General features: G+C 35.3%; 1 protein-coding gene across 1 annotated transcript in view; it reads right to left on the reverse strand.

Annotated features, from left to right (window-relative positions):
* Window positions 1-21,617, reverse strand: part of CPNE8 (copine VIII) — a 261,472-nt gene that overhangs the window by 85,349 nt on the left and 154,506 nt on the right. Inside the window, exon 11 of the mRNA XM_011959466.1 lies at window positions 2,157-2,232. Within this exon, the coding sequence (XP_011814856.1) occupies window positions 2,157-2,232 (76 nt within the window). The remainder of the gene's footprint in view (window positions 1-2,156; window positions 2,233-21,617) is intronic.

The raw sequence follows: 21,617 nt of genomic DNA on the forward strand, positions 1-21,617 counted from the left end.
GGGACATGCTAGCAGCAATGCTGCTCTTTATGCACTGAAAATGTTTATGGAGATGTTTGCATATGCACATCAAGGGACAGCACTTTTCCTTAAACTTATTCGTGTCACAGAGATCTTTATTCATATGTCTTTCTGCTGACCTTTTCCCTACTATGACCCTATTGTCCTGCCACTTCCCCTTTTTCTTTTCAATGGTAAAGATAATGATCGATAAATACTGAGGGAACTCAGAGACTGGTGCCAGTCTGGGTCCTCTGTATGCTAGGCGCCGGTCCCCTGGGGCCACTTTTTCTTTCTCTATACTTTGTCTCTGTGCCTCATTTCTTTTCTCAAGTCTCTCGTTCCACCTGATGAGAAACGCCCACAGGTGTGGAGGGGCAGTCCACCTCTTCAATCAGTAATTTTGCGGATTTGTCAATTGAGATTTTGTTTCCAAAACAAAAAAAGGAAAAAAACCAAAACAAAAAAAGAAAAAAACAGAGGCCAAGAGAGCCATGCAACACCATTAAGCATAACAAGGGGTGTAGAATGGTAGTACCAAAAAGAGAGAGGAGAAAGAGAAAGTGGCAGAAATAATTATTTGAAGAACTAATGGCTGAAAAATTTTTTGGTTGCTTGATAAACCTGAATCCCTTGCACAAGTATAGATAATAAAGTTTGTAATGTATTGGACCAAAGATTGTCCACTGAACTCCTAAAATTACTTGTACATAATTCATAATGGTCTCCTAGATTTTCTTCAGACTGATGTCTTCTTTTGAAAATATGTATAATAAAAAAAATTTATATTTGAAGTCATGGCTTTACAGGGTATTTAAGAACACATAAACATTATTAAGCTTCTTCGTCATCTCATGAGATGTGGCACCAGTCTTGTTATTTAGCAAGCTTTATTGGACAAGAGAGTCTGGGGACTGACTGAAACCAATGATGAGAAAATGCTATAAAAGCTAGAGAAACTAAAAGTGGTTAATCGCTGGAGTATTATATGCTGACCAGCAGCAGATGATGCCTGAGTACAAGGAGAACTAGTGTGCATGTGTGTTCTTCCTCAGCCTTGATGTTAGGCAGACAAAATAGGTATTTACATAATTACAAGCTGTCTTACACGACTTATTTCCTGTTTAGAGCCTAAATATCATTTCCTTGAAAGACTCAGATAGACTAATGTATTACTTTATCTTTGTCTCTGAGAAATTTTTTTGAGAGCTGAGTTTGGCCCCTCTGTAAGAATCTCATAGAGCACTAAGTATACTACTATATAGAGCACATATCAATCTATACAAAACATATTTTATATCTGCCTCTCCCATTAGACACTGAAATTTATACTCACCTCTGTATCCCCAGCGCCAAACATAGAACATAAAATGTAGAAACTACTTAATAAAATTGTTTTAGGAATGAATAAATAAAGGCTGGAATAAAGTGGTAGAAGATTTATCCACTCTCTACTTAACAGAGGCCAATTTTAGCATCAACCTGGCAGGGAAGTATTACCACTGTTGATTAAATACTGAGATATTCTCCTTTAGTATCCACATATATTAAATTTTAAAGTTATAGTAAATGTACAGACACCATGGCTCAAGGAACAACAGTGCTAGAACATACTATACGCTCAACACATATTTGGTGATTAACTGGCACGGTGGTTTCAGGCAGAAATAACTACAATGTGTCTGCATTAACAACCTGAATTTCTTTAATGCCTGCCTAGTACCTTGTCATTCCCTTCAGTCTCCACCTAAATGGCAGTGAAGGTGCTCAGATATATATGTAGACCACAGCTCATTTTATAATGCCACACTGACAACTAAAATGCCTAATCTTCTTCTTTATTAGCAAGGGATGGAAGAGGAGGTTGATAAAAAGGCAAAACATAAAGGCTGAAGCTTAAGAAACAATAAACTCATATCTATATTTTTTAAAGTAAAATGCTTTATACACAAGAATTAAAAAACAAAAACATTTAAATGTGACTTGAAGAAGTATTATTATTGAATCTAAAAATGTCTACTCAACAACTTCAAAGATTCTTACATACATTGATACTTAGTTAACCTTTGGCAGTTATGCTTTGCAGAATCCATACTTTTAAAGCACAGACTTATTTATTCTAGAAAAAAACAATGGTAAAATAAAATGGCTCTTACCTCATATACATTGAATTGTGACTGCCCTCTAGAAAGTTCCCTATAGCTTGTTGTAAATTCTCCAATGAAATCATGACTAAAATTAAAGGAAAAAGGTACATAAGCTTTCATATATTTGTCAATTGTATTTTAAAGGTTTTAGAAAGGTTTAATCATTATGAAAAAAATGCTTGATATTATTATGAATATAACTTAATAATTTACAAAATATTTAAAAGGACTAACACATAACTACATTCTTCACTAATCTAAAATTATGTATACTGGACAATTGTATTTTATTAATATCCAAATGTTTAATTTATTCCACTAATATTAACATTTCAAACAGGTATACTAGTTTTAATAACTCATATCTCAAAACCGTTAAATCACCTGTTATTCAAATGATTAATTAGGATGAAAGTTAGAGACTACACTAATACATTTATTATTTTCCATATCTATGGATATATATTTTTTAAATACAGTAATTTAAAAATCTTCAAACTTTCCTATGGCCAAAGTAATAGGATGCTACTTTAAAAAGGTATAACATATTAACATGTATAATAGTCACTCAACTTTTTTTCTATAATAATAGTTAATAAATATTTTATCAATAACAACATGTTAATTCAGAATTTCTTCACTTTAAGTAATCATCACTATGTTCTCAGGTGCCTTCTCAGTTTAGGGGAGGAGGGGTAAGGATTGAGTAAACATGTATTAGTTCTCACTAAAAAGCTTTTATCAACTGAGGTTGACCTGTGCAACTACAAAAAATATGCTAAATATTCAGTGGTTTAGAGCAGACTCATATTCTACTCCTTTGAGTTAATTTAATGGCCAGTGCTAAGTTGAACACACACTGCTGAGAAGTGCAAAATGCTGGTATTCAGTGCAATGGTGAAATGTAGTATGTTAGAAGAAGATACAGATTGTAGGAGCTAAAGCAGTATAACAAAGAGAAACATGATGAAAAATACTTTGATAATAAATCACAACCAATAATTTCCTTGTGATTCAATAATACTGTTTTGCTATTTCCTGTTAATGTAATCACAACTAAAATAATTATTCTATGTTATAAGTCCCAAGCTCTCTGACTGCATTTACAAGATAAAGTTTACTCCAGTGCCATTTATCTGGCTGGTGTCTGTTTACATCTCTATATTTTTCCATACCTTTTAGTACATGCATGTATTATTTAAAGTCTGAGGGAATGAATTAAAGAGGTATTTTGAGGAAACTGATTACTACTATAGCTAGTAATTTGGCTCTTAGTCCTTGAGTAAAGTGATTAAACTGTTGAATAAAATCTGTTCATTAGGATCATTTCTATGCTTGTATTTTTTGGGAATATGGTATTCCCAAATAGTGGGAAAACAGTATTATGCATAGTCACATTTATACCTGAAACCTGTAGGACAGTCTACAAACTTATCCATCCTCCTCTACTTTTGGGGTATTACTCCCCTATATCACTTATCTTTTACTGTACAGCTCAGCTATGATATCCATCAAGAAGTCTTTTCTGCTTCATTCCCTTCTTTTTTGCTCTCAAAAACATAAAACAAGCAAACAACCAGTATCTCTCATCACAGTTCCTATATTGTATTAAACCCATCTATTCATGTGTTTCCTCTCTTCACCTATGTTTTGAAGGCAAGCAAGGTATTAATAACTTCATCTCAGGATTCCCAGCATCCCTCTCCGTACCTGCTACACAATGGGTGCAGCTGAGTTTTGCAAACACTACTTAGGGCAATAGCACAGTCATGCCGTGATTTTACCTTGCCAGTGATATTAACAAATTTGCCTGACATCAATTATATTCAGCCCAAAAGAATGGCACAAGTGCCAATCATATTAAACATATTAACCTTCTCTATCTCCTTAAAACAACTTTGAGAGTAATGCAGACAACTATGATTTTCCATGAAAATGCCCCCAGATAATTACAACAAAGGTATGAAAAAAAGAGAACATTGCCTTTTTTGGCACATCTGAAGATTTTCCTGAAGGCCACTCTTCAATAGATAATGCTTATTTTCCTGACATTTATCTAGTTTTGCATATAATATGGATCAATGGCAAATACATATTTAATCCATCTCATCCCTTTCTCTATCTACCACCATGTTGTATTGAGTTAGTCAGTCAAACTCTGGGTCCTTAAGTCTTCACCTCAAAATTGGAGGTAATGCCTACTACTTTCTATTTCAAACATCAACCCAGAGAATTCATTTGATTCTTTCTATGAAAGGTATTTAACTTATCAAAAAGTCACTTCTAGAATACAATCTAATTATGAAGACAATAACTCCAGACACACATTTTTTCAATAAAGAAGTTTTAATCAAATTAATTTGTAAAGAAGTAATAGGCTTATGAATGGATGTGTGTTGTATCATAATATTTTGGAGTTACACACGCATGTGGCTTGTGTTGTTCTCACGCAGGTATACTTAATTCACAAGGCATGTCTCCCCTCTGGAGTACATCACAGTGTGACATGTTTCAGGTATGTATCAAAGGATATCTCAAATGAGGATTTGTACACAAATTGTATATGAAAGACAACTTCTCTAATTTGGATGCTAAAGGGATTTTGGAACAAAATTGGCATGATCTTTCCCATGGGAACAACACCCTTAGTTTTTGTCTCTCATTTGTACTTCAGAGCAGTGATTTCCCATGTTTCCCTGTCTTGCAATTCTGTTCAAGTCCTGGAACACATATCAAGATTTTTGAAAATAGTGAGTTTGAAAATGGCGCAGTCACGAAAATAAAATACCCCTTTGACTGAAATGTAGTTACGATGATCCTAATTAAACACATGGGTTGCAGACATTTTTACTGTTTAAACCTGTATTTGTGGGCAGAGGGCAGCAGAGTTTTTCAGAGGTGACTGGAACCAAGCCTTTAATTCCATGATTACAAGTAAAATGCACCATGAAACTTGTGCTTTCCTAGTATCACCACAAAAAGCCATCTTCATAGGTCCAGATAACAACGTATTAGCTCTCCCTGATTTTGCTTTCTTTGCTTTCGTTGTAGGCATAGTGTTTGACAAACTTTTCAGCATCTAAGAATGATTTCTTACACGATAACATCAACAACCTTCACTGATTCTTAAAGAAAATAGTTAAAACATCAACAAAATCAAGACTTTTTTTCCTTTTAACTTCTTCAAATCCTGATAATCTAGTTTCTTAAAAAGGCAAGAAATATGACCTTTCAGCATGCCTAGATTATGAGCTGATTTATGTCTAAATCTGCAGAACTAGCATGATTTTTAATTAATTGCCCCAGTAAACACAAACTATAAACATATTTTGAGCAAAAATAATTTTTTATTCATAAAGTCCTGGTTCATGTTTTTACTATTAATAGTAATCATTATATATAAGATGTATATCAATGTATTCAACGTAGAAGTGATGATTTATCTCCAGCTTTGCTGACACTTTAAAACATTTCAAGAGGTTTATATTTCCTTTGCTCTCTATGTAGATTACAATAGTACTCTGGGCCTCCAAGATGGAAATAGAGATAAAACCACTCTCATAAATTAAGAGTTCAGCAGGAGAACTAGGCTAATTTTGTCAGTCTTATCTGCACCTGCTCATTAGTCCATTTCAAATACTGACAGAATTTTTAAAAGATATAAATATCTTTTTATACTTATATATAATAAGTTCTATTGCCCTGCTGGGTGTGTGTGTGTGTGTGTGTGTGTGTGTGTGTGTGTGTATAAAATGGTACATTTATATAATCCTACATTTCTGTATGTTACTATTTCATCTATTATGATTATTGAATATTTTATTAATTTTATTTTCACCTCTTGATTATATCTACACAAAGATACAAGAAGACTAGAACAAATCACATTTTCTAAGGTGAAGATAATATTTTTATTGTGGTTTACATTGGTAAAGCAAGTGCTATAAGCCATAGTTAAGGATATGTTATATATAATAATTTATCACATTTAAAGCCAAAATTGTATGCCTATTTAGTTATGCAAAATTATTTTTTAAAAAAACAGGATATATACATATTTTTAAGTATATTCATAATGGTAGGTCATTTAAGTTGCATGGGTATCTATTAGACATAATTTAAATTTTAACTCCACATAAAGTATACTTTTAAAATATAAATACCTTTAATTCTGTTTCTATTGCTTCTAACAAGCTGAATGCACTAGAATATTGTCAAACAAAAGCTCCCCATTCAAATTAAAATTTGCCTACACAAATAGAAAGCATATGATAATTAAGACAAAAAATTCTTAACAGGAAATAATTTTACCTAGCAATGTTTCACAAATGTAACTTAATCCATTAAAAAGTAGAATGGAGTTTCTTTATCCAGTTATGACCTTGGATACTTATCTAGAATTATATTAATTAGAAACTTTACTGTGATCATGTCTGAGGTTAAAATCTTGTCCAGTTTCATGGATTTTAAAATATTTATGTCGCTCACATACTTTGTATGTGATTGAATTCAGTTTTTAGCTTGAACACTAATCTCTAGAAAAGGAAGTCTGTGTGACTCAGTATCCTGTTTCAAAAGTTTAAACTATAAGCCAGTAAGTTGTAATTTTTTTCAGAGTAATGGTAATTAATAATAGTAACAATTATTATTATAAGCAAAACAAAAAAGCAGCATTATTATAAAATGAGGACATATTCAATGCTTAACAAAGACTGAAGTTAAAAATCTGTGCTACTAAATCTGTATTCTTGTATCTTTTTCTTTTTATGTCATTGGTCTATGGCTAAATAAATGCAATTAAAGGTGATCACTTACTTTCCCACATACTAGTAACAGATACCTTATACAAGAACAAATATAAAATATACGGCCGGGCGCGGTGGCTCAAGCCTGTAATCCCAGCACTTTGGGAGGCCGAGACGGGCAGATCACAAGGTCAGGAGATCAAGACCCTCCTGGCTAACACGGTGAAACCCCGTATCTACTAAAAAATACAAAAAAACTAGCCGGGCGAGGTGGCGGGCGCCTGTAGTCCCAGCTACTCGGGAGGCTGAGGCAGGAGAATGGCAGGAACCCGGGAGGCGGAGCTTACAGTGAGCCGAGATGGCACCACTGCACTCCAGCCTGGAGGACAGAGTGAGACTCCATCTCAAAAAAAAAAAAAAAAGAACAAATATACACATACTTCAGTCATAAGTAGACAAGACAAATTAAATTTGCAGTTCAATAAATTTTACTTTATATAGCACAGTAGTTCAAAAAATGTTTTTTCTCTGTCAGCCATCACTAGCACCATAAGTCATTTAAAGATAATAATTTCATCTCAATTTCTCTCACGTTTTCACAGAGATTAAGCCTGGAACACAGGGAAGTCCATAACTTTTTGAATCAAAGTTCGTATCCTGATAAGAAAGCACAAAGAAAAAAAAAAAAAATCTGCCAGGAGTAACACATACTCATTCTCTCTCTCTCTCCTGAACACACGTATACAACACAAAACCCCTAGCCTGAAGTAGCAAAAGTTGGCAAGTTGCACTCTAGACTCCATTGCTACCCAAGGATAGGGTCTTTTCAATGGCAAACAGTTCCTTCTTTGCCTCTGGCGTATCCTCTCCTCTGTATTTCGGGACACCACTTCCCAGAGTCGTGCCAAAGTTGCCAAAAGGCATCGTAAGTGTTCTAGCTCCCTCGCCATTCTTGCTTGTCGAGCCGGCTACCAGTTTCCATGCTTTCTCTGGCCACCAGTCTACATACTGTTCATTATCTTCCTGACAGACTGAGGGACTCCAAAAAGGGCAACAGGGATCAACTGCAAAGGGTCAAAGTCACAAAGAGGAGGAGATCAAACTAAATTTGCTATTGAAATTCTTTCAAACCTATGCGGGGGAAATGCATGTTGAAAAACATCCTTTGATAATGTCAGGGTTTTAGATTTAATAGTCTTACAAACCCCAAAAATATATGTCTACCCAGTGCAAAGTTATGTAAATTGTTGCTTTTGTCGTTTTCAATCAATCAATACGTAGAGACAATTTAGATAAATCAAGTCCCAAAAGCACTTATCCCAGCTCCCATCAAATTTGCCTAGAATATTTGCCTCAAATAAATCAAGTAACTCACAAATTTTATTTTGTGCTGTGTAGACAAGGGCTTGTTAGTCAAAAAAGGTACATTATGAAATTTTAAAAGATCATCCCACCACTTCAGCGAAATTTTGAATTTAGAGCTGATAGTGTACTGTAATCCTTGACATAGATTTTATTTGGCAACTCAGACCTTTCTGATTTGAAATAATTTTCAGTCAGTGGGGGATTGTGTACATATTTTAATATTAACGTAGAAGTAATAACTACTTATTACCATTCGGTATTTATAAAGTTCTCTTTGGATTCTTACATCATTACTCTTTTACCTCTCAAAATTAATTAAATTTTTTTTTTGAGACAGAGTCTCACTGTTGCCCACACTGGCGTGCAGTGGGGTGATCTTGGTTCAGTGCAGCCTCCAACTCTCCAATTCAAGGGATCCTCCCACGTTAGCCTCCCAAGTATCTGGAACCACAGTGCATACCACCACACCCAGCTAATTGTTGTCTTTTTGTAGAGACAGGGTTTCCCCATATTGGCCAGGATGGTGTGAAACTCCTGGGCTCAAGAGGTGACCCGCCTTGGCTTCCTAAAGTGCTTGGATTACAGGCATGAGCTGCCACGCCCAGCCTAAAACTACTTTCTTAAAACTTTTTTTTTTTTTTTTTTTGAGACGGAGTCTCGCTTTGTCGCCCAGGCTGGAGTGCAGTGGCGCGATCTCGGCTCACTACAAGCTCCACCTCCCGGGTTCCCGCCATTCTCCTTCCTCAGCCTCCCGAGTAGCTGGGACTACAGGCGCCCGCCGCTACGCCCAGCTAAATTTTTTTTTTGTATTTTTAGTAGAGACGGGGTTTCACCGTGTTAGCCAGGATGGTCTCCATCTCCTGACCTCGTGATCCGCCCACCTCAGCCTCCCAAAGTGCTGAAACAAACTTCCTAGATTTTTTGAGGTTTCAATAATTCCTTGTATGGTTTTTGAAGAGTGTTACTTTCTGAAAATGGTTTTAACAATATAAATGTTCTCAAAGCATTAGAATATGGAAATAGTATAGTTCACCTCAAAAAAGACTTTTTGTTAGAAGTCTGCACGCGTTATATACTTTTTTAACCAAGTGAGGCTCCCGAAAACTATGAAGTAAAGTTTCAGAATTACTGAGCTCCCCAGAGACATTAAATCTAAGAATTTAAAAAGCTGTGTGGGCTGCTGCTTGGATGGTATAATATCTGTGTGTGGAAACTCTTCTTTTAAATATGCGTAGCAGGCAACTTGTTCCTAAAACACATTATAAAAATCTTTGAATATTCTATGAAAATGAAAGAAATATCCTTGCCGTCCTGCAAAAATAATGTCTGCATGTTGGTTCTACCTTTGGGTTCTACTGACTTTGGGTCACTTAGTAGGCTTTGTAATAAATTTTTTCACCCCCTCAAAACCATAAAATGCATTTTCCTATTCACTTTTTTAAAGTTGATATAATTAATTAGGGAATACTAAAATTGTATTTTGGTTTCTTTGAAGAAAAGTATTATCTTAGAAAATAAAAATGTAGCCCTAATCTCAATATATGCTGAAATTAATTTTAGAGATTAAAATTTACATTTTAACACATGTATTCCAATGGCTTGATTCGTTTAGTCTCTACTATGATATATTCAGAATGAGTTTGTGCTCTAAAGTAGATGTGATAAGATAAGGGAGACTCTACAATATGGTAGATTCTTTCTACATATGTAATATCTTATTCTATACTTTTAGGAAACATAACACTAGGGATATGTTTAGATAATAATGACTTAAAAGAGGCACTGTCAATGTGTGAAGACTTAAATAGAAGGATATTTTTCTATAGATTTAAACAAAAATCCCACTGTGAATTCATTTTAAAACATAAACCATAGGAAGCATTCTTCCTTTGGTTCTGCTCCTTCCACATCAGAAATTTCTTTTCTTGTTTGCTATGTTTATTTTGTTCTACATACAATACAATGTAAACTCAAAAATTGTAAGTTAACAAGTTTGCATGTCTATCCTAGAGTTGTAATCATAGTATAATACAAGAAAAACCAGCAAGATAAGTAGCATGATCCATAAACATTTTTTCATGTTTATAATATTTTATTTCATGTGTGCATCAATATAGAAATTTAGAATATTTGGTTTCTGAAGGAAAAAGTTGTCTAAATAATTCTAAAACACTCCATAGCATAGTATACACAATACTATTTCATTTGTATTTAACTAAATACACAATTTAACTGAAAATTTAAAACCTCACATTAATTTGATATTCTTAAAGAACATTTATATAATAAATATTAATCATAGAATTATGATACCAAAAAAAGTAAATCCTTTTATGACCTTACTTATTAGTCAGAAAGCATTTACTGAGTATTTCCTCTTCCTGAATTTTAATGCCAAATAATGATATTACAACCATTAAATATGCACATGAAATACATTTAATAAAGTAGAAGAGAATGGGTTAGTCTCTTAAATTTCTTTGACGATGTCAAAGTCGGTGAAATACCAAAGATTTTATGTGGTGTTTGCTTTATATTGAAATGCTCTAATTTTTAGTAGCATAAATCTTACTGTAGACTATATTTTCTGGTTAAATCTATAATGCAAAAATTACCCAAAATATTTTAAAAGATCATATATGCCACAGAAAAAGTATGGCTTCCCTTTGTAATGATGTGGATAATTGAGGCAATTACTTAGATCACTGAAATATACAATTACCTATATATTTTAAATAGAACGACTTGAAGCCTTTATTTTACTTCTGTCATACGTTCATACAAATTAAAAAGTATGAGTATCTAAAACTATGTGCACAAGCAGGCTGGAACCAAGAATGTCACAGTTGAACTCCAGAGACTAAATTTTAAAAGCAAAGACAAAATTCTTGATTTAGGGAGCAGAAAATCAAACTTCAGGCCATAAAGTAATATTAAGGGTACATTAGGAGATACATAAAGTATCTCCAGTATACTGGAGAAGTGTGTGTCAGTCATTCAGTCAAAAAAATTACAAATAAGTAAAAGCAACACTGAAATATATCTGAGTATTTATCAAAGCTGAATTTTTATTGGCAGTGACAGTATGCTACATCTCTTTGTTTCTGCCAGATAAATAACTATAAAATTTTCTTTTCCAGGTATGATTTGACTATAACATGAATAAATAGCTAAACCTATTTTTGTTTGGTTTTAATTATCTCAGGTTCTATCTATTGTAATCAGCAACAAGTGCTAAAGGTTAAGAATTTGTGCTTTCAAGAAAAGATTCTGGACTTCTGAATATCAGAAGAAATACCTGGTTTTCAGATAAAGGGAACCAGAGTAAAACACAGAGAGGTCTTGGAAACATCTGTGTCTGTTAGGGAGCATGAACTAAACCTTACATAAGAAAGCACAATAGATTCAGGTTGGTGTAATCTGAAATATTTCAATTCCTCTGGCATGAGGTAATCACGAATTCCAGTATTGTCTGGATTACAACTATCTGCTAGGTTTACAGTTGCGATTCTCCTCATCAGAACTAAAGAAAGGCTATTAGAATTTTAAATTCACCCATTCAGAATCTAAGTCCATTATATCTACCTCTATACCCCCAAACTGACAAGTTAGCAACGCCTTACTCTCCTATTCCCATCAATGATACTACATATATTTCCTTGTCAACTACATTTAGACTTTGAGAATTGTGTTTTACATCAGACTTCAATTAAAATAATGTTGCTGTTATAAACCCATAGATGTTATCCCTTTTAACACTGTCCCTACTACCCAAGCTTCATGTGATGTTGAAAAATGAAAACTCATAAATGTGAAATCTGAAGGCTCCACATTTTGAAGCCATCATATAGGTAAACTTGGGCAAGAAACTGAACTTCATTTCATTTATCAACAAAAGCAGAATGACCATAAGTTATGTATGCCTATCAGGATTTTTGCAAGGATCATATGGAAAAGTATGTTAAAAAAAGTACTTTGTAGACGGAAAAGCTCTATGCATATTCAAAGTGTACTTTAGATGGCATTCATAACAATGGTTTTGTTATTCTTTTTCTTACCTTTGCTACCAACCTAATATAGGTTTTCATTACTCTCCTAATGACCTCCATAACCTTCCAACTAGTCCTTGCACTTCTGTATCTGTCTGATTTCAATTCATTCTACAGATATTTTCCCACACTTTTGGCCATGCCAAAATGTGCCTGATTCGGAGTCAAAAAGTTTCTCAAAGATTTCAAAATTTCAATGGGATTCAATACATAAACCCCAGTGTGTCATTACAGCCCTTCTACCATATGATCTTGACCTACTTTTCTATGTCTGCATTTCTCCTGAATTCCCTCTAATACATTATAACCTACTCAGAACCACATTGCCAAAGCAGAACTTTTCATCCACAATATCTGCCCTTTTTTGAGTCCTTCATTCCTTTCAGATAAATCACATATCATACTTTATCATGAACATATCTGGGATACTTCAACAGAGATGTGAACTTATCCTTTCCTGAAATCCAGCATCACATCATACCTCTCTCAGGAAACATCCATGCTCTACCTGGAATTTTGTTCCTGGAATTTTATCGCACACTTTACAGGAACATACCCTTCTTCAGTCCATGGGCTGGATAGCAATCATCTTTAAATTCCCCTGCAGTAACTAGTATAGTGACCCATACTTAATAGATGTTCAGAAAACATTTGTTAAAACGTAACAGTTTCACCAAGTGAGGTTACTAAGTTTGTTAGAGACAGGGTCTCCCTCTGTCTCCCAGGCTGGAGTGCAATGGTGTGATCACAGTTCACTGCAGCCTGGATCTAATGGGCTCAAGCGATCCTCCCACCTCAGGCTATCAAGTAGCTAGGACCACAGGGGTGCACCACCATGCTGGGCTAATTAAAAAAAAATATTTGTAGAGACAAGGTCTCACCATGCTACCCAGGCTGGTCTCAAACTCCTGGGCTCAAGCCCAGGAGTTTGAATTTATTTCAATAAAAGCTCTCCAGGTGATTCTTATGCATACCCCCAGTTAAAACCACTGCTTTAAGTGGCCCAATATGTATTAAGTGGCCCATATGCCAATATGTATTTCTGGCAACCAGTAGGACAATTTCAATATATTTTGTTCTTGATTACAGAAAGAGGTCAAGATATTCTATGTCATAGGATGGAGATGACAACGTCATCACAGAGATATTCAAAATATTCTTTAATACAAAAAAAACCCTTTTGAACACAGATCAAAAATATTTTAGGATGTAGGTGGTAAGATTACCTAAAGTCACAAACATGCTAATCAATGAAGTATTTTATGCAGTAACTTGGTGGTCAAGAGGATTACCATGAATGGGGGAAAGAAGTCAGGCTTTCACGTTTTTTCTTTGGAAACCTTAGTATATTTCTCATGCATGTTACAATATAAATAAACCATTTTTCCATACTAATTTTTTCTTAAGCTACAAATTGTAAGATAGTTAGACAACATAAGATGATAACAAAATTGACAATAACAAACAATGCTGAGGTGCTTCAGAGTTGAGCGACTAAATATCATTTTGACACAAGTGTCAGTTTCTCAACATGATATTGAGAACTCTGCTTTCTTTCATTAGAAGACTGTTCTTTGCTAAAAGCATCTTTATAAGAAATCATTCATAAATGTCTCGAATGTAACAGGAACAGAAATATTTTTGGTTTAAGGACAAAAACTAACACACCTTGGAGATGCTAACAGGAACTTGAATCAAAATCATCAGCTGTAAAGCAGGCATTATCTTAATTTTTACAGAGAACAAAGTGCAATTAAAAGTTTCCTCTTTGTTACTGCTCAACTTTAAAACAGGAACTAGAATCAAAAAAGTGATTGAATTTGCATATGACTTAGATGGTTTTGGTCTCCTGAACTAATAAGATTGAAATGTAATATATCTTAATCGAATGAATGAGAAAAAAATGTAAGATGTGGTTTTTATGAAGAGAAATAAGAAACGTGGGACAAATGAGTGATCTGCAGGCCACCTCAGATCAGGCACACCAAAATCCAAGCCTCTATTATTGGCATATAGAATTACTCTCATCTGATCTTCCCACACTTTTCAGAAGCAACCAGATTTTCTGAATTTATTTTTAAAGAAAAGCAGATCCTGATTCAGTAATAAAACACTATATGTTCTATGAACAGTTTAATCAAACTACTACCACCAATATTCGTAGCTATTGCCAAAGATTTTCTACACAGAATCTTTGGTAGTGTCACTGCTTATTCTCCATTTTGTGTCTCTCTCACACCGAGGTGAAGTCTCTGCTTGCTTACGTACTCATCTGTGTCTCAATACCACAAGTAAAGGAGTATGAACTGGATTATGAATTTAAGTTATTTAGCCACCTACAGGAATGGAGAATTGGTATGACAAGTTGGCTTATTTATAGTGTGGACATTTCTAGACAGTTGGTTAAAACCTTCTTTTCGGAATATATTTTTAAAGCTCCTGGGAAAAAATGTTGAGGATACAGAACTGCATAAAAAAAGGGGTAAAAAGTGTATTTCATCCCACCATCCAGAAATAATCTTTCTGATGGTCAATATGTCTTTTCCATGTATATATTTTAAGAAAATATTCCAGATACACTGTATAAAGCTGCACTGTTCAATCTAGTAGACATTAGCCACCTGCACTCACTGAGTCCTTGAAATGTGGCTAGTATGAATTGAGTGTTCCTGTAAGTATGTATAACATACACTGTATTTCAAAGATAGTACATAAAAAAGAAAAATATCTCAATAATTTATATTAATCATGTTGAATACTTCTGATATCAATTTAAGATATATTATTAAAATTAATTTTAACTGGTTCTATTTACATTTTTAATATGGCTACTAGAATAGATGTAATTTACATTTCTATTAGACAGTACTAGTATAAAGTACTCTGTAATTTTCACTTTTCATTTTATTTAAAAAAAGCACACTCCCAAATAAGTAAGCATTCCTAGAAAGCAATACTGTTGTAATTATTTATTTATTTGTTTATTTATTTATTTTTTGAGACAGTCTCACTCTGTCGCCCAGGCTGGAGTGCAATGGCGCGATCTCCGCTCACTTAAACCTCCACTTCCTGGGCTTAAGTGATTCTCCCGCCTCAGCCTCCCGAGTAGCTGGGATTACAGGCATGAGCCACCATGCCCAGCTAATTTTTGTATTTTTAGTAGAGATGGGGTTTTGCCATATTGGTCGGGCTGGTCTCCAATTTCTGACCTCAAGTGATCTGCCTGCTGTGGCCTCCCAAAGTGCTGGGATTACAGGCATGAGCGACTGCATCCAGACACAATACTTTTAATAGATACATAATACTCTTTTTGATAGAAGTACCACAATTTAATTTGGACATCAGTGTTTTGTTCTATCATAAATAACTGAGTTGAACATTTTTACCACAAGCCTTTTTCAGGTTTCTGACATTACCTTAGAATACATTCTTGGAAAGAAAATTACTAGATAAAAGTCATAACAGTATTTTTAGGGATATTAATACAAGTAACTAAATAAGTTTCAGAAAATTTGCACCCATTTTTAATACCTTAAAAATATAAAAACACCTATCTCAGTTCACCCTAAACAGCACTGGGTAATATATATTAAAATATTTGCCCATTTCATTTAAAAAGTTATTTAGTTTAAATAGTTTACATTAGTTTAAATGTTATTTGTTATATGTTAAGTTATATGTTTTAAATTCTTTTTTGGTTGTTGATTACTAGTTGACATGGTTTGAGCTCTGTGTCCCCACCCAAATCTCATCTTGTAGCTCCTATAATTCCCACATGTTCTGGGAGGAACCCTGTGGGAGGTAATTAAATCATGGGGGTGGGTCTTTCTCATGTTGTTCTTGTGATAGTGAATAAGTGTCACAAGATCTGATGGTTTTGAAAAATGGGAGTCTCCCTGCACAAGTTACTTCTTTGCCTGCTGCCATCCATGTGAGACTTGACTTGCTCCTCCTTGCCTTCTGCCATGATTGTGAGTCTTCCCCAGCCATGTGGAATTGTAAGTTCAATTAAACCTCTTTCTTTTGTAAGTTGCCCAGTTTCAGGTATGTCTGTATCAGCAGCCTGAAAACAGGCTAATACAGTAAGTTGGTTCCAGTAGTGAGGTGTTGCTGAAAAGATACCCAAAAATACGGAAGCGACTTTGGAACTGGGTGACAGGCAGAGGCTGGAACAGCTTGGAGGGCTCAGAAGAAGACAGGAAAATGTGGGAAAGTTTGGAACTTCGTAGAGTCTTGTTGAATGGCTTTCACCAAAAGCCTGATAGCGATATGGACAGTAAGGTCCAGGCTGAGGATTACGAACTTATTGGGAAGTGGAATAAAGGTGACTCTTGTTATGTTTTAGCAAAGAGACTGGCAGTATTTTGTCCCTGCCCTAACAATTTGTGGAACTTTGAACTTGAGAGGTGATTTAGGGTATCTGGGAGAGGAAATTTCTAAGCAGCAAAGCATTCAAGAGGTGATATGGGTGCCGTTAAAGGCATTCAGTTTTATAAGGGAAGCAGAGCATAAAAGTTCATGAAATTTGCAGCCTGACAATATAATAGAAATGAAAATCTTATTTTCTTTTTTTTTTTTTAAATCTTATTTTCTAAGGAGAAATTCAAGCAGGCTGCAGAAATTTGCATAAGGAAGGAGGAGCCAAATGTTAATCCTCAAGACAATGGGGAAAATGTTTCCAGGGCATATCAGAGGTCTTCATGTCAGTTACTCCCATCACAGGCCCAGAGGCCTAGGAGAAAATGGTTTCCTGGGTTGGGCCCAGGGTCCCTGTGATGCTCTGTGCAGTCTAGAGACTTGGTGCTCTGCATCCCAGCCACTTCAGCTTGGACTAAAACGGGTCAAGTGCAACTTGACCTATTGCTTCAGAGGCTGGAAGCCCGAAGCCTTGGCAGCTTCCACATGGTGTTGAGCCTGCAGGTGCACAGAAGTCAAGAACTGAGGTTTGGGAACCTCTGCTTAGATTTGAAAAGATGTATGGAAACCCCTGGATGCCCAGGAAGAAGTTTGCTGCAGGGGTGGGGCCCTCATGGAGAACCTCTGCTAGGACAGTGTGGAGGGGAAATGTGAGGTCGGAGCCCCCATATAGAGTCCCTACTGGGGCACCACCTAGTGGAGCTGTGAGAAGAGGGCCATGGTCCTCCAGACCCCAGAATGATAGATCTGCTGAGAGCTTGCACCTTGCACCTGGAAAAGCCACAGACCCTCAATACCAGCCCGTGAAAGCAGCCAGGAAGGGGGCTGTACCCTGCAAAGCCACAGGGGTGGAGCTGCCCAAGACCTGGGAACCCACCTCTTACATGAGCATGACCTGGCTGTGAGACATAGAGTCAGAGAAGATCATTTTGGAGTTTTAAGATTTGACTCCCTTGCTGGATTTTGGACTTGCATGGGGCCTGTAGCCCCTTTGTTTTGGTCAATGTCTCCCTTTTGGAATAGCTGTATTTATCCAATGCCTATACCCCAACTGTATCTAGGAAGTAACTAACTTGCTTTTGATTTTATAGGCTCATTGGCAGAAGGGACTTGCTTTGTCTCAGATGAGCCTTTGGACTGTGGACTTTTGAGTTAATGCTGAAATGAGTGAAGACTTTGGGGGCCCGTTGGGAGGGCAAGATTGGTTTTGAAATGTGAGGATATGAGATTTGGGAGGGGCCAGGGGCAGAATGATATGGTTTGGCTGTGTCCCCACCCAAATCTCATCTTGAATTCCCACGTGTTGTGGGAGGGACCTGGTGGGCAGGTCTTTCCCATGCTGTTCTCCTGATAGTAAATAAGTCTCATGAGATCTGATGGTTTTGAAAAATGGGAGTCTCCCTGCACAAGTTATCGCTTTGCCTGCTGTCATCCATGTATGATGTGACTTGTTCCTCCTTGCCTTCTGTGTTGATTGTGAGGCTTCCCCAGCCACTTGCAACTGTATGTCCAGTTAAGCCTCTTTTTTTGTAAACTGCCCAGTCTTGGGTATGTCTTTATCAGCAGCATGAAAACAGACTACTAGAGTAAATTCTCAGGTATGTCATTATCAGCAGCATGAAAATGGACTAAAACACTAGTACATTTCATTTTTAAAATATGTATTCACCTTTTTTAAAAAAATTGTCAAAGTCTTTGCCTCTTTCTAATTAGGTATGGGCGTCTTCTTATTGCATTAGAGCTCTTTATAAATTAAAGAAATCTTATTTTACTATATACGTTGCAATTTATTTTCTAATCATCTTTTAACTTTTTGTTATATGATATTTTTACCTATAAAGCTTTATATATTTAAATCTTTGGACTTCATATAGCAATTCTCAGCTTGAGTTGCTGTGGGATGTTGAGTTAGAAAGGTAGGAATTTTGATACTACATTATGCCTACAAGCCAAATTAAAAACTAGCACTTTCAGATAAATTCAGTTCATTTTCAGTGATAGAGTTAATCCTAATTCAGCAATAGTGGCACTGGAGATAAAAAATTATTTATTTTGGAAAGTTGGATTTATAACTCAGATTTTTTGACAGACATTTATAAAACCTCAGGTCCACCCACTTGCCCTTATTCCAGAGCTTCCTAGAGTATTTTGTCTAATTCACAATAGTCCCTTATAATATCACTTTGTACCATTTATATTATTCAGGCTATCGTTAGTTCTGATTTATTTTCTTTTTCACCAGGCTGCATTGTAAAAACTTTTTTTCTACTACTATGCTGCTCTCTTTACTATTCTTTTCTTTCTTTTATTTTTTAAAAATTCATCTTCAGTATTTTGTTGTATAAATTGTGATACTGTTGCAAAATAAATTTAGCCTGGTAACAAATATTTATACTCTTTTCATAAACATCTATGTTTGTTCCATCTTTTCATGTCGTAAAAGTATAAATAATTACATAATTAACTTCAGGAAATTCATTCATTCTAGTGACAATGGAGGCAACATTTAATTATTTATTTCTAACAGATGTGAGAGTTGGCAATTGATTGGATTTAGTGGATGAGAGCAAGGGCAGGGTTAATATGACTATGATCTTTCCAGTCTGCAATGTTGGGGTTATAGTAATGCATAGGCCTTATATTCAAGGGATATAAATCAGTAAAGTCAAAGTAAATATAAAAATACAAATATATCTATCAACCCTCCCATTGATAACTAGTCACTGCTCACCATTTTCTGTGTGCCTGGCTACTACCTCAGCTTCCCAGAACCTTCCCCTGGACTCCCTGGGCCACCTCATAATCCAGCAATTAAAAAGTTGGCTCTTGCAAAGAAAAGACCTTCCAGGACCCTATTCCCATTGTACAGCTCCCATCTATTTTGATGGCCGAAAAATATTTTCAATATCACCTCTGGTAACCTCACAGCAGAATACAACTTCAGAGAGAAAAGGCAGATTTCGTGGTGAAATTCTTAACTCATTCAGGATCAATTATCAATAAATATGCTTAATCTCTTCTTGGTAAACAAAGAGTTAACTCTAAAGGCCTCTTCTAGCCATAAGATTCTAATATCACCTTATACCAGAATTAGAATTTAATTTATATTCCAAATTTGACTGATGATATTCTAATGGAGATGAATTTAAATAGTAAGGTGATTAAAAATAAAAATTTAAAATATAAATGTATTTGATGATTTGAACTTGATAATTCTCCTGTTGGTGAAAGTTATCGGTATTTAGATATGGAATAAAGCAGAAAAAGTAAGCAATCTGAATGACAAGAAAGATAATAGATTCCTGAATATAAAATCTAAGATACATGCAAATTGTGAAAACAAGACTAAGTAAATTAACCTAAATTAATCTAAATTAATTACTCACTATCTGAAGTTTCACCAGAGAAATAAAACCTCTAATATTATTTAAGGTAATTTCATGATTTAAAATAAAGGGGATATAAGTATTGATGGAGGATTGAGTGTTGATACAGAAAAATATCAGAGCTGGCAGGGCGCAGTGGCTCATGCCTGTAATCTCGGCACTTTGGGAGGACGAGATGGATGGATCATTGAGCTCAGGAGTTTGAGACAAGCCTGGTCAACATGGTGAAACCCTGTATTTAATAAAAATACAAAAATTATCCAGGCGTGGTGGTAGACACCTGTAATCCCAGCGACTCAGAAGGCTGAGACCTGAACCCGGGAAGTAGAGGTTGCAGTGAACGGAGATCACACCACTGCACTCCAGCCTGGGTGACAGAGTGAGACTCCATCTCAAAGAAAAAAAAAAAGAAAAGAAAAAGAAAAAGAAAGATATCAGAGCTCTATTATATATTTTAAGTCCTCTCTTCTGTATTACTGAAGTAACATAGCAAGAAACTACTACATTAAAGGCACTATAATCTACATTGTGAGGAATAATATGACAAAACACAGTCCTTGATTTCAGTTAGTTTATAATTACAGAAGTCTCCCCTACCCCTGTCCCCTTAACCACGGTTTTACTTTTTGTGGTTTCAAGTACCTGCTGTCAACTACGACCTGTAAGTTAGGTGAGTACAGTACAATAAGATATTTTGACAGAGACCACATTCACATAACTTGTATTACAGGATATTATAATTGCTTTATCTTACTATTATTGTGCATCTCTTACTGTGCCCAAGTTAAAAAGTAATCTTTAACGTCAGTATGTACGTATAGGAAAAATACAGCTATATAAAGAGTTCTGTACTATTCATGGTTTCAGGCATCCACTGGGGGTCTTGGAACATATTCCCCCAGAGATAAGAGAGGATTACTGTGATATGAAGGACAAAGCAGAAACAAATAACTTCAATATAAGTCATAATGTGATAGATATGCTGATAAACATTCCAAAGTGGCAAAGTAAACACACAGGAGAGAGGGACTTTCAATATATAAGGAAAACTTTCATACAAATGACAGCACTGAAATCGAACCTGAATAGAATATCAACAGGCAAAATGAACACAGAAGGGCTTTCCAAATGGTGAGGCCAGGCAAATATGTGGGATAGAAGAACACAGGACAAACACCAAAACTGCATAGTGAAACTGGCTGAAATACCACTTTCCAAAATCCTGCAAAGATCTTCCAGTAAAGGGCTGGTGTTGAATATAATTTTCTTAAAAATGTTATTGAAAATGAGAAAAAGCCTTTCCTCTGAAACATTATCTGAAAGAATCCCAAACCATTCAAGGTAGGCAGGTGGAGATAGATATAGATATAGATATAGAAATAGATATAGATATAGATAGATATCTAAAACATATTAAATAAAATTAAAATATTTTTGTATAAAGATTGAAGTTTTTAGTTAAGTCTTGTTACCTGGCAAACTGTTGAACACATAATGAGTGCTCAGTAA

Source organism: Colobus angolensis, unplaced genomic scaffold (genome assembly GCF_000951035.1).
Source record: "Colobus angolensis palliatus isolate OR3802 unplaced genomic scaffold, Cang.pa_1.0 Scaffold496, whole genome shotgun sequence".
Taxonomy (NCBI): domain Eukaryota; kingdom Metazoa; phylum Chordata; class Mammalia; order Primates; family Cercopithecidae; genus Colobus; species Colobus angolensis.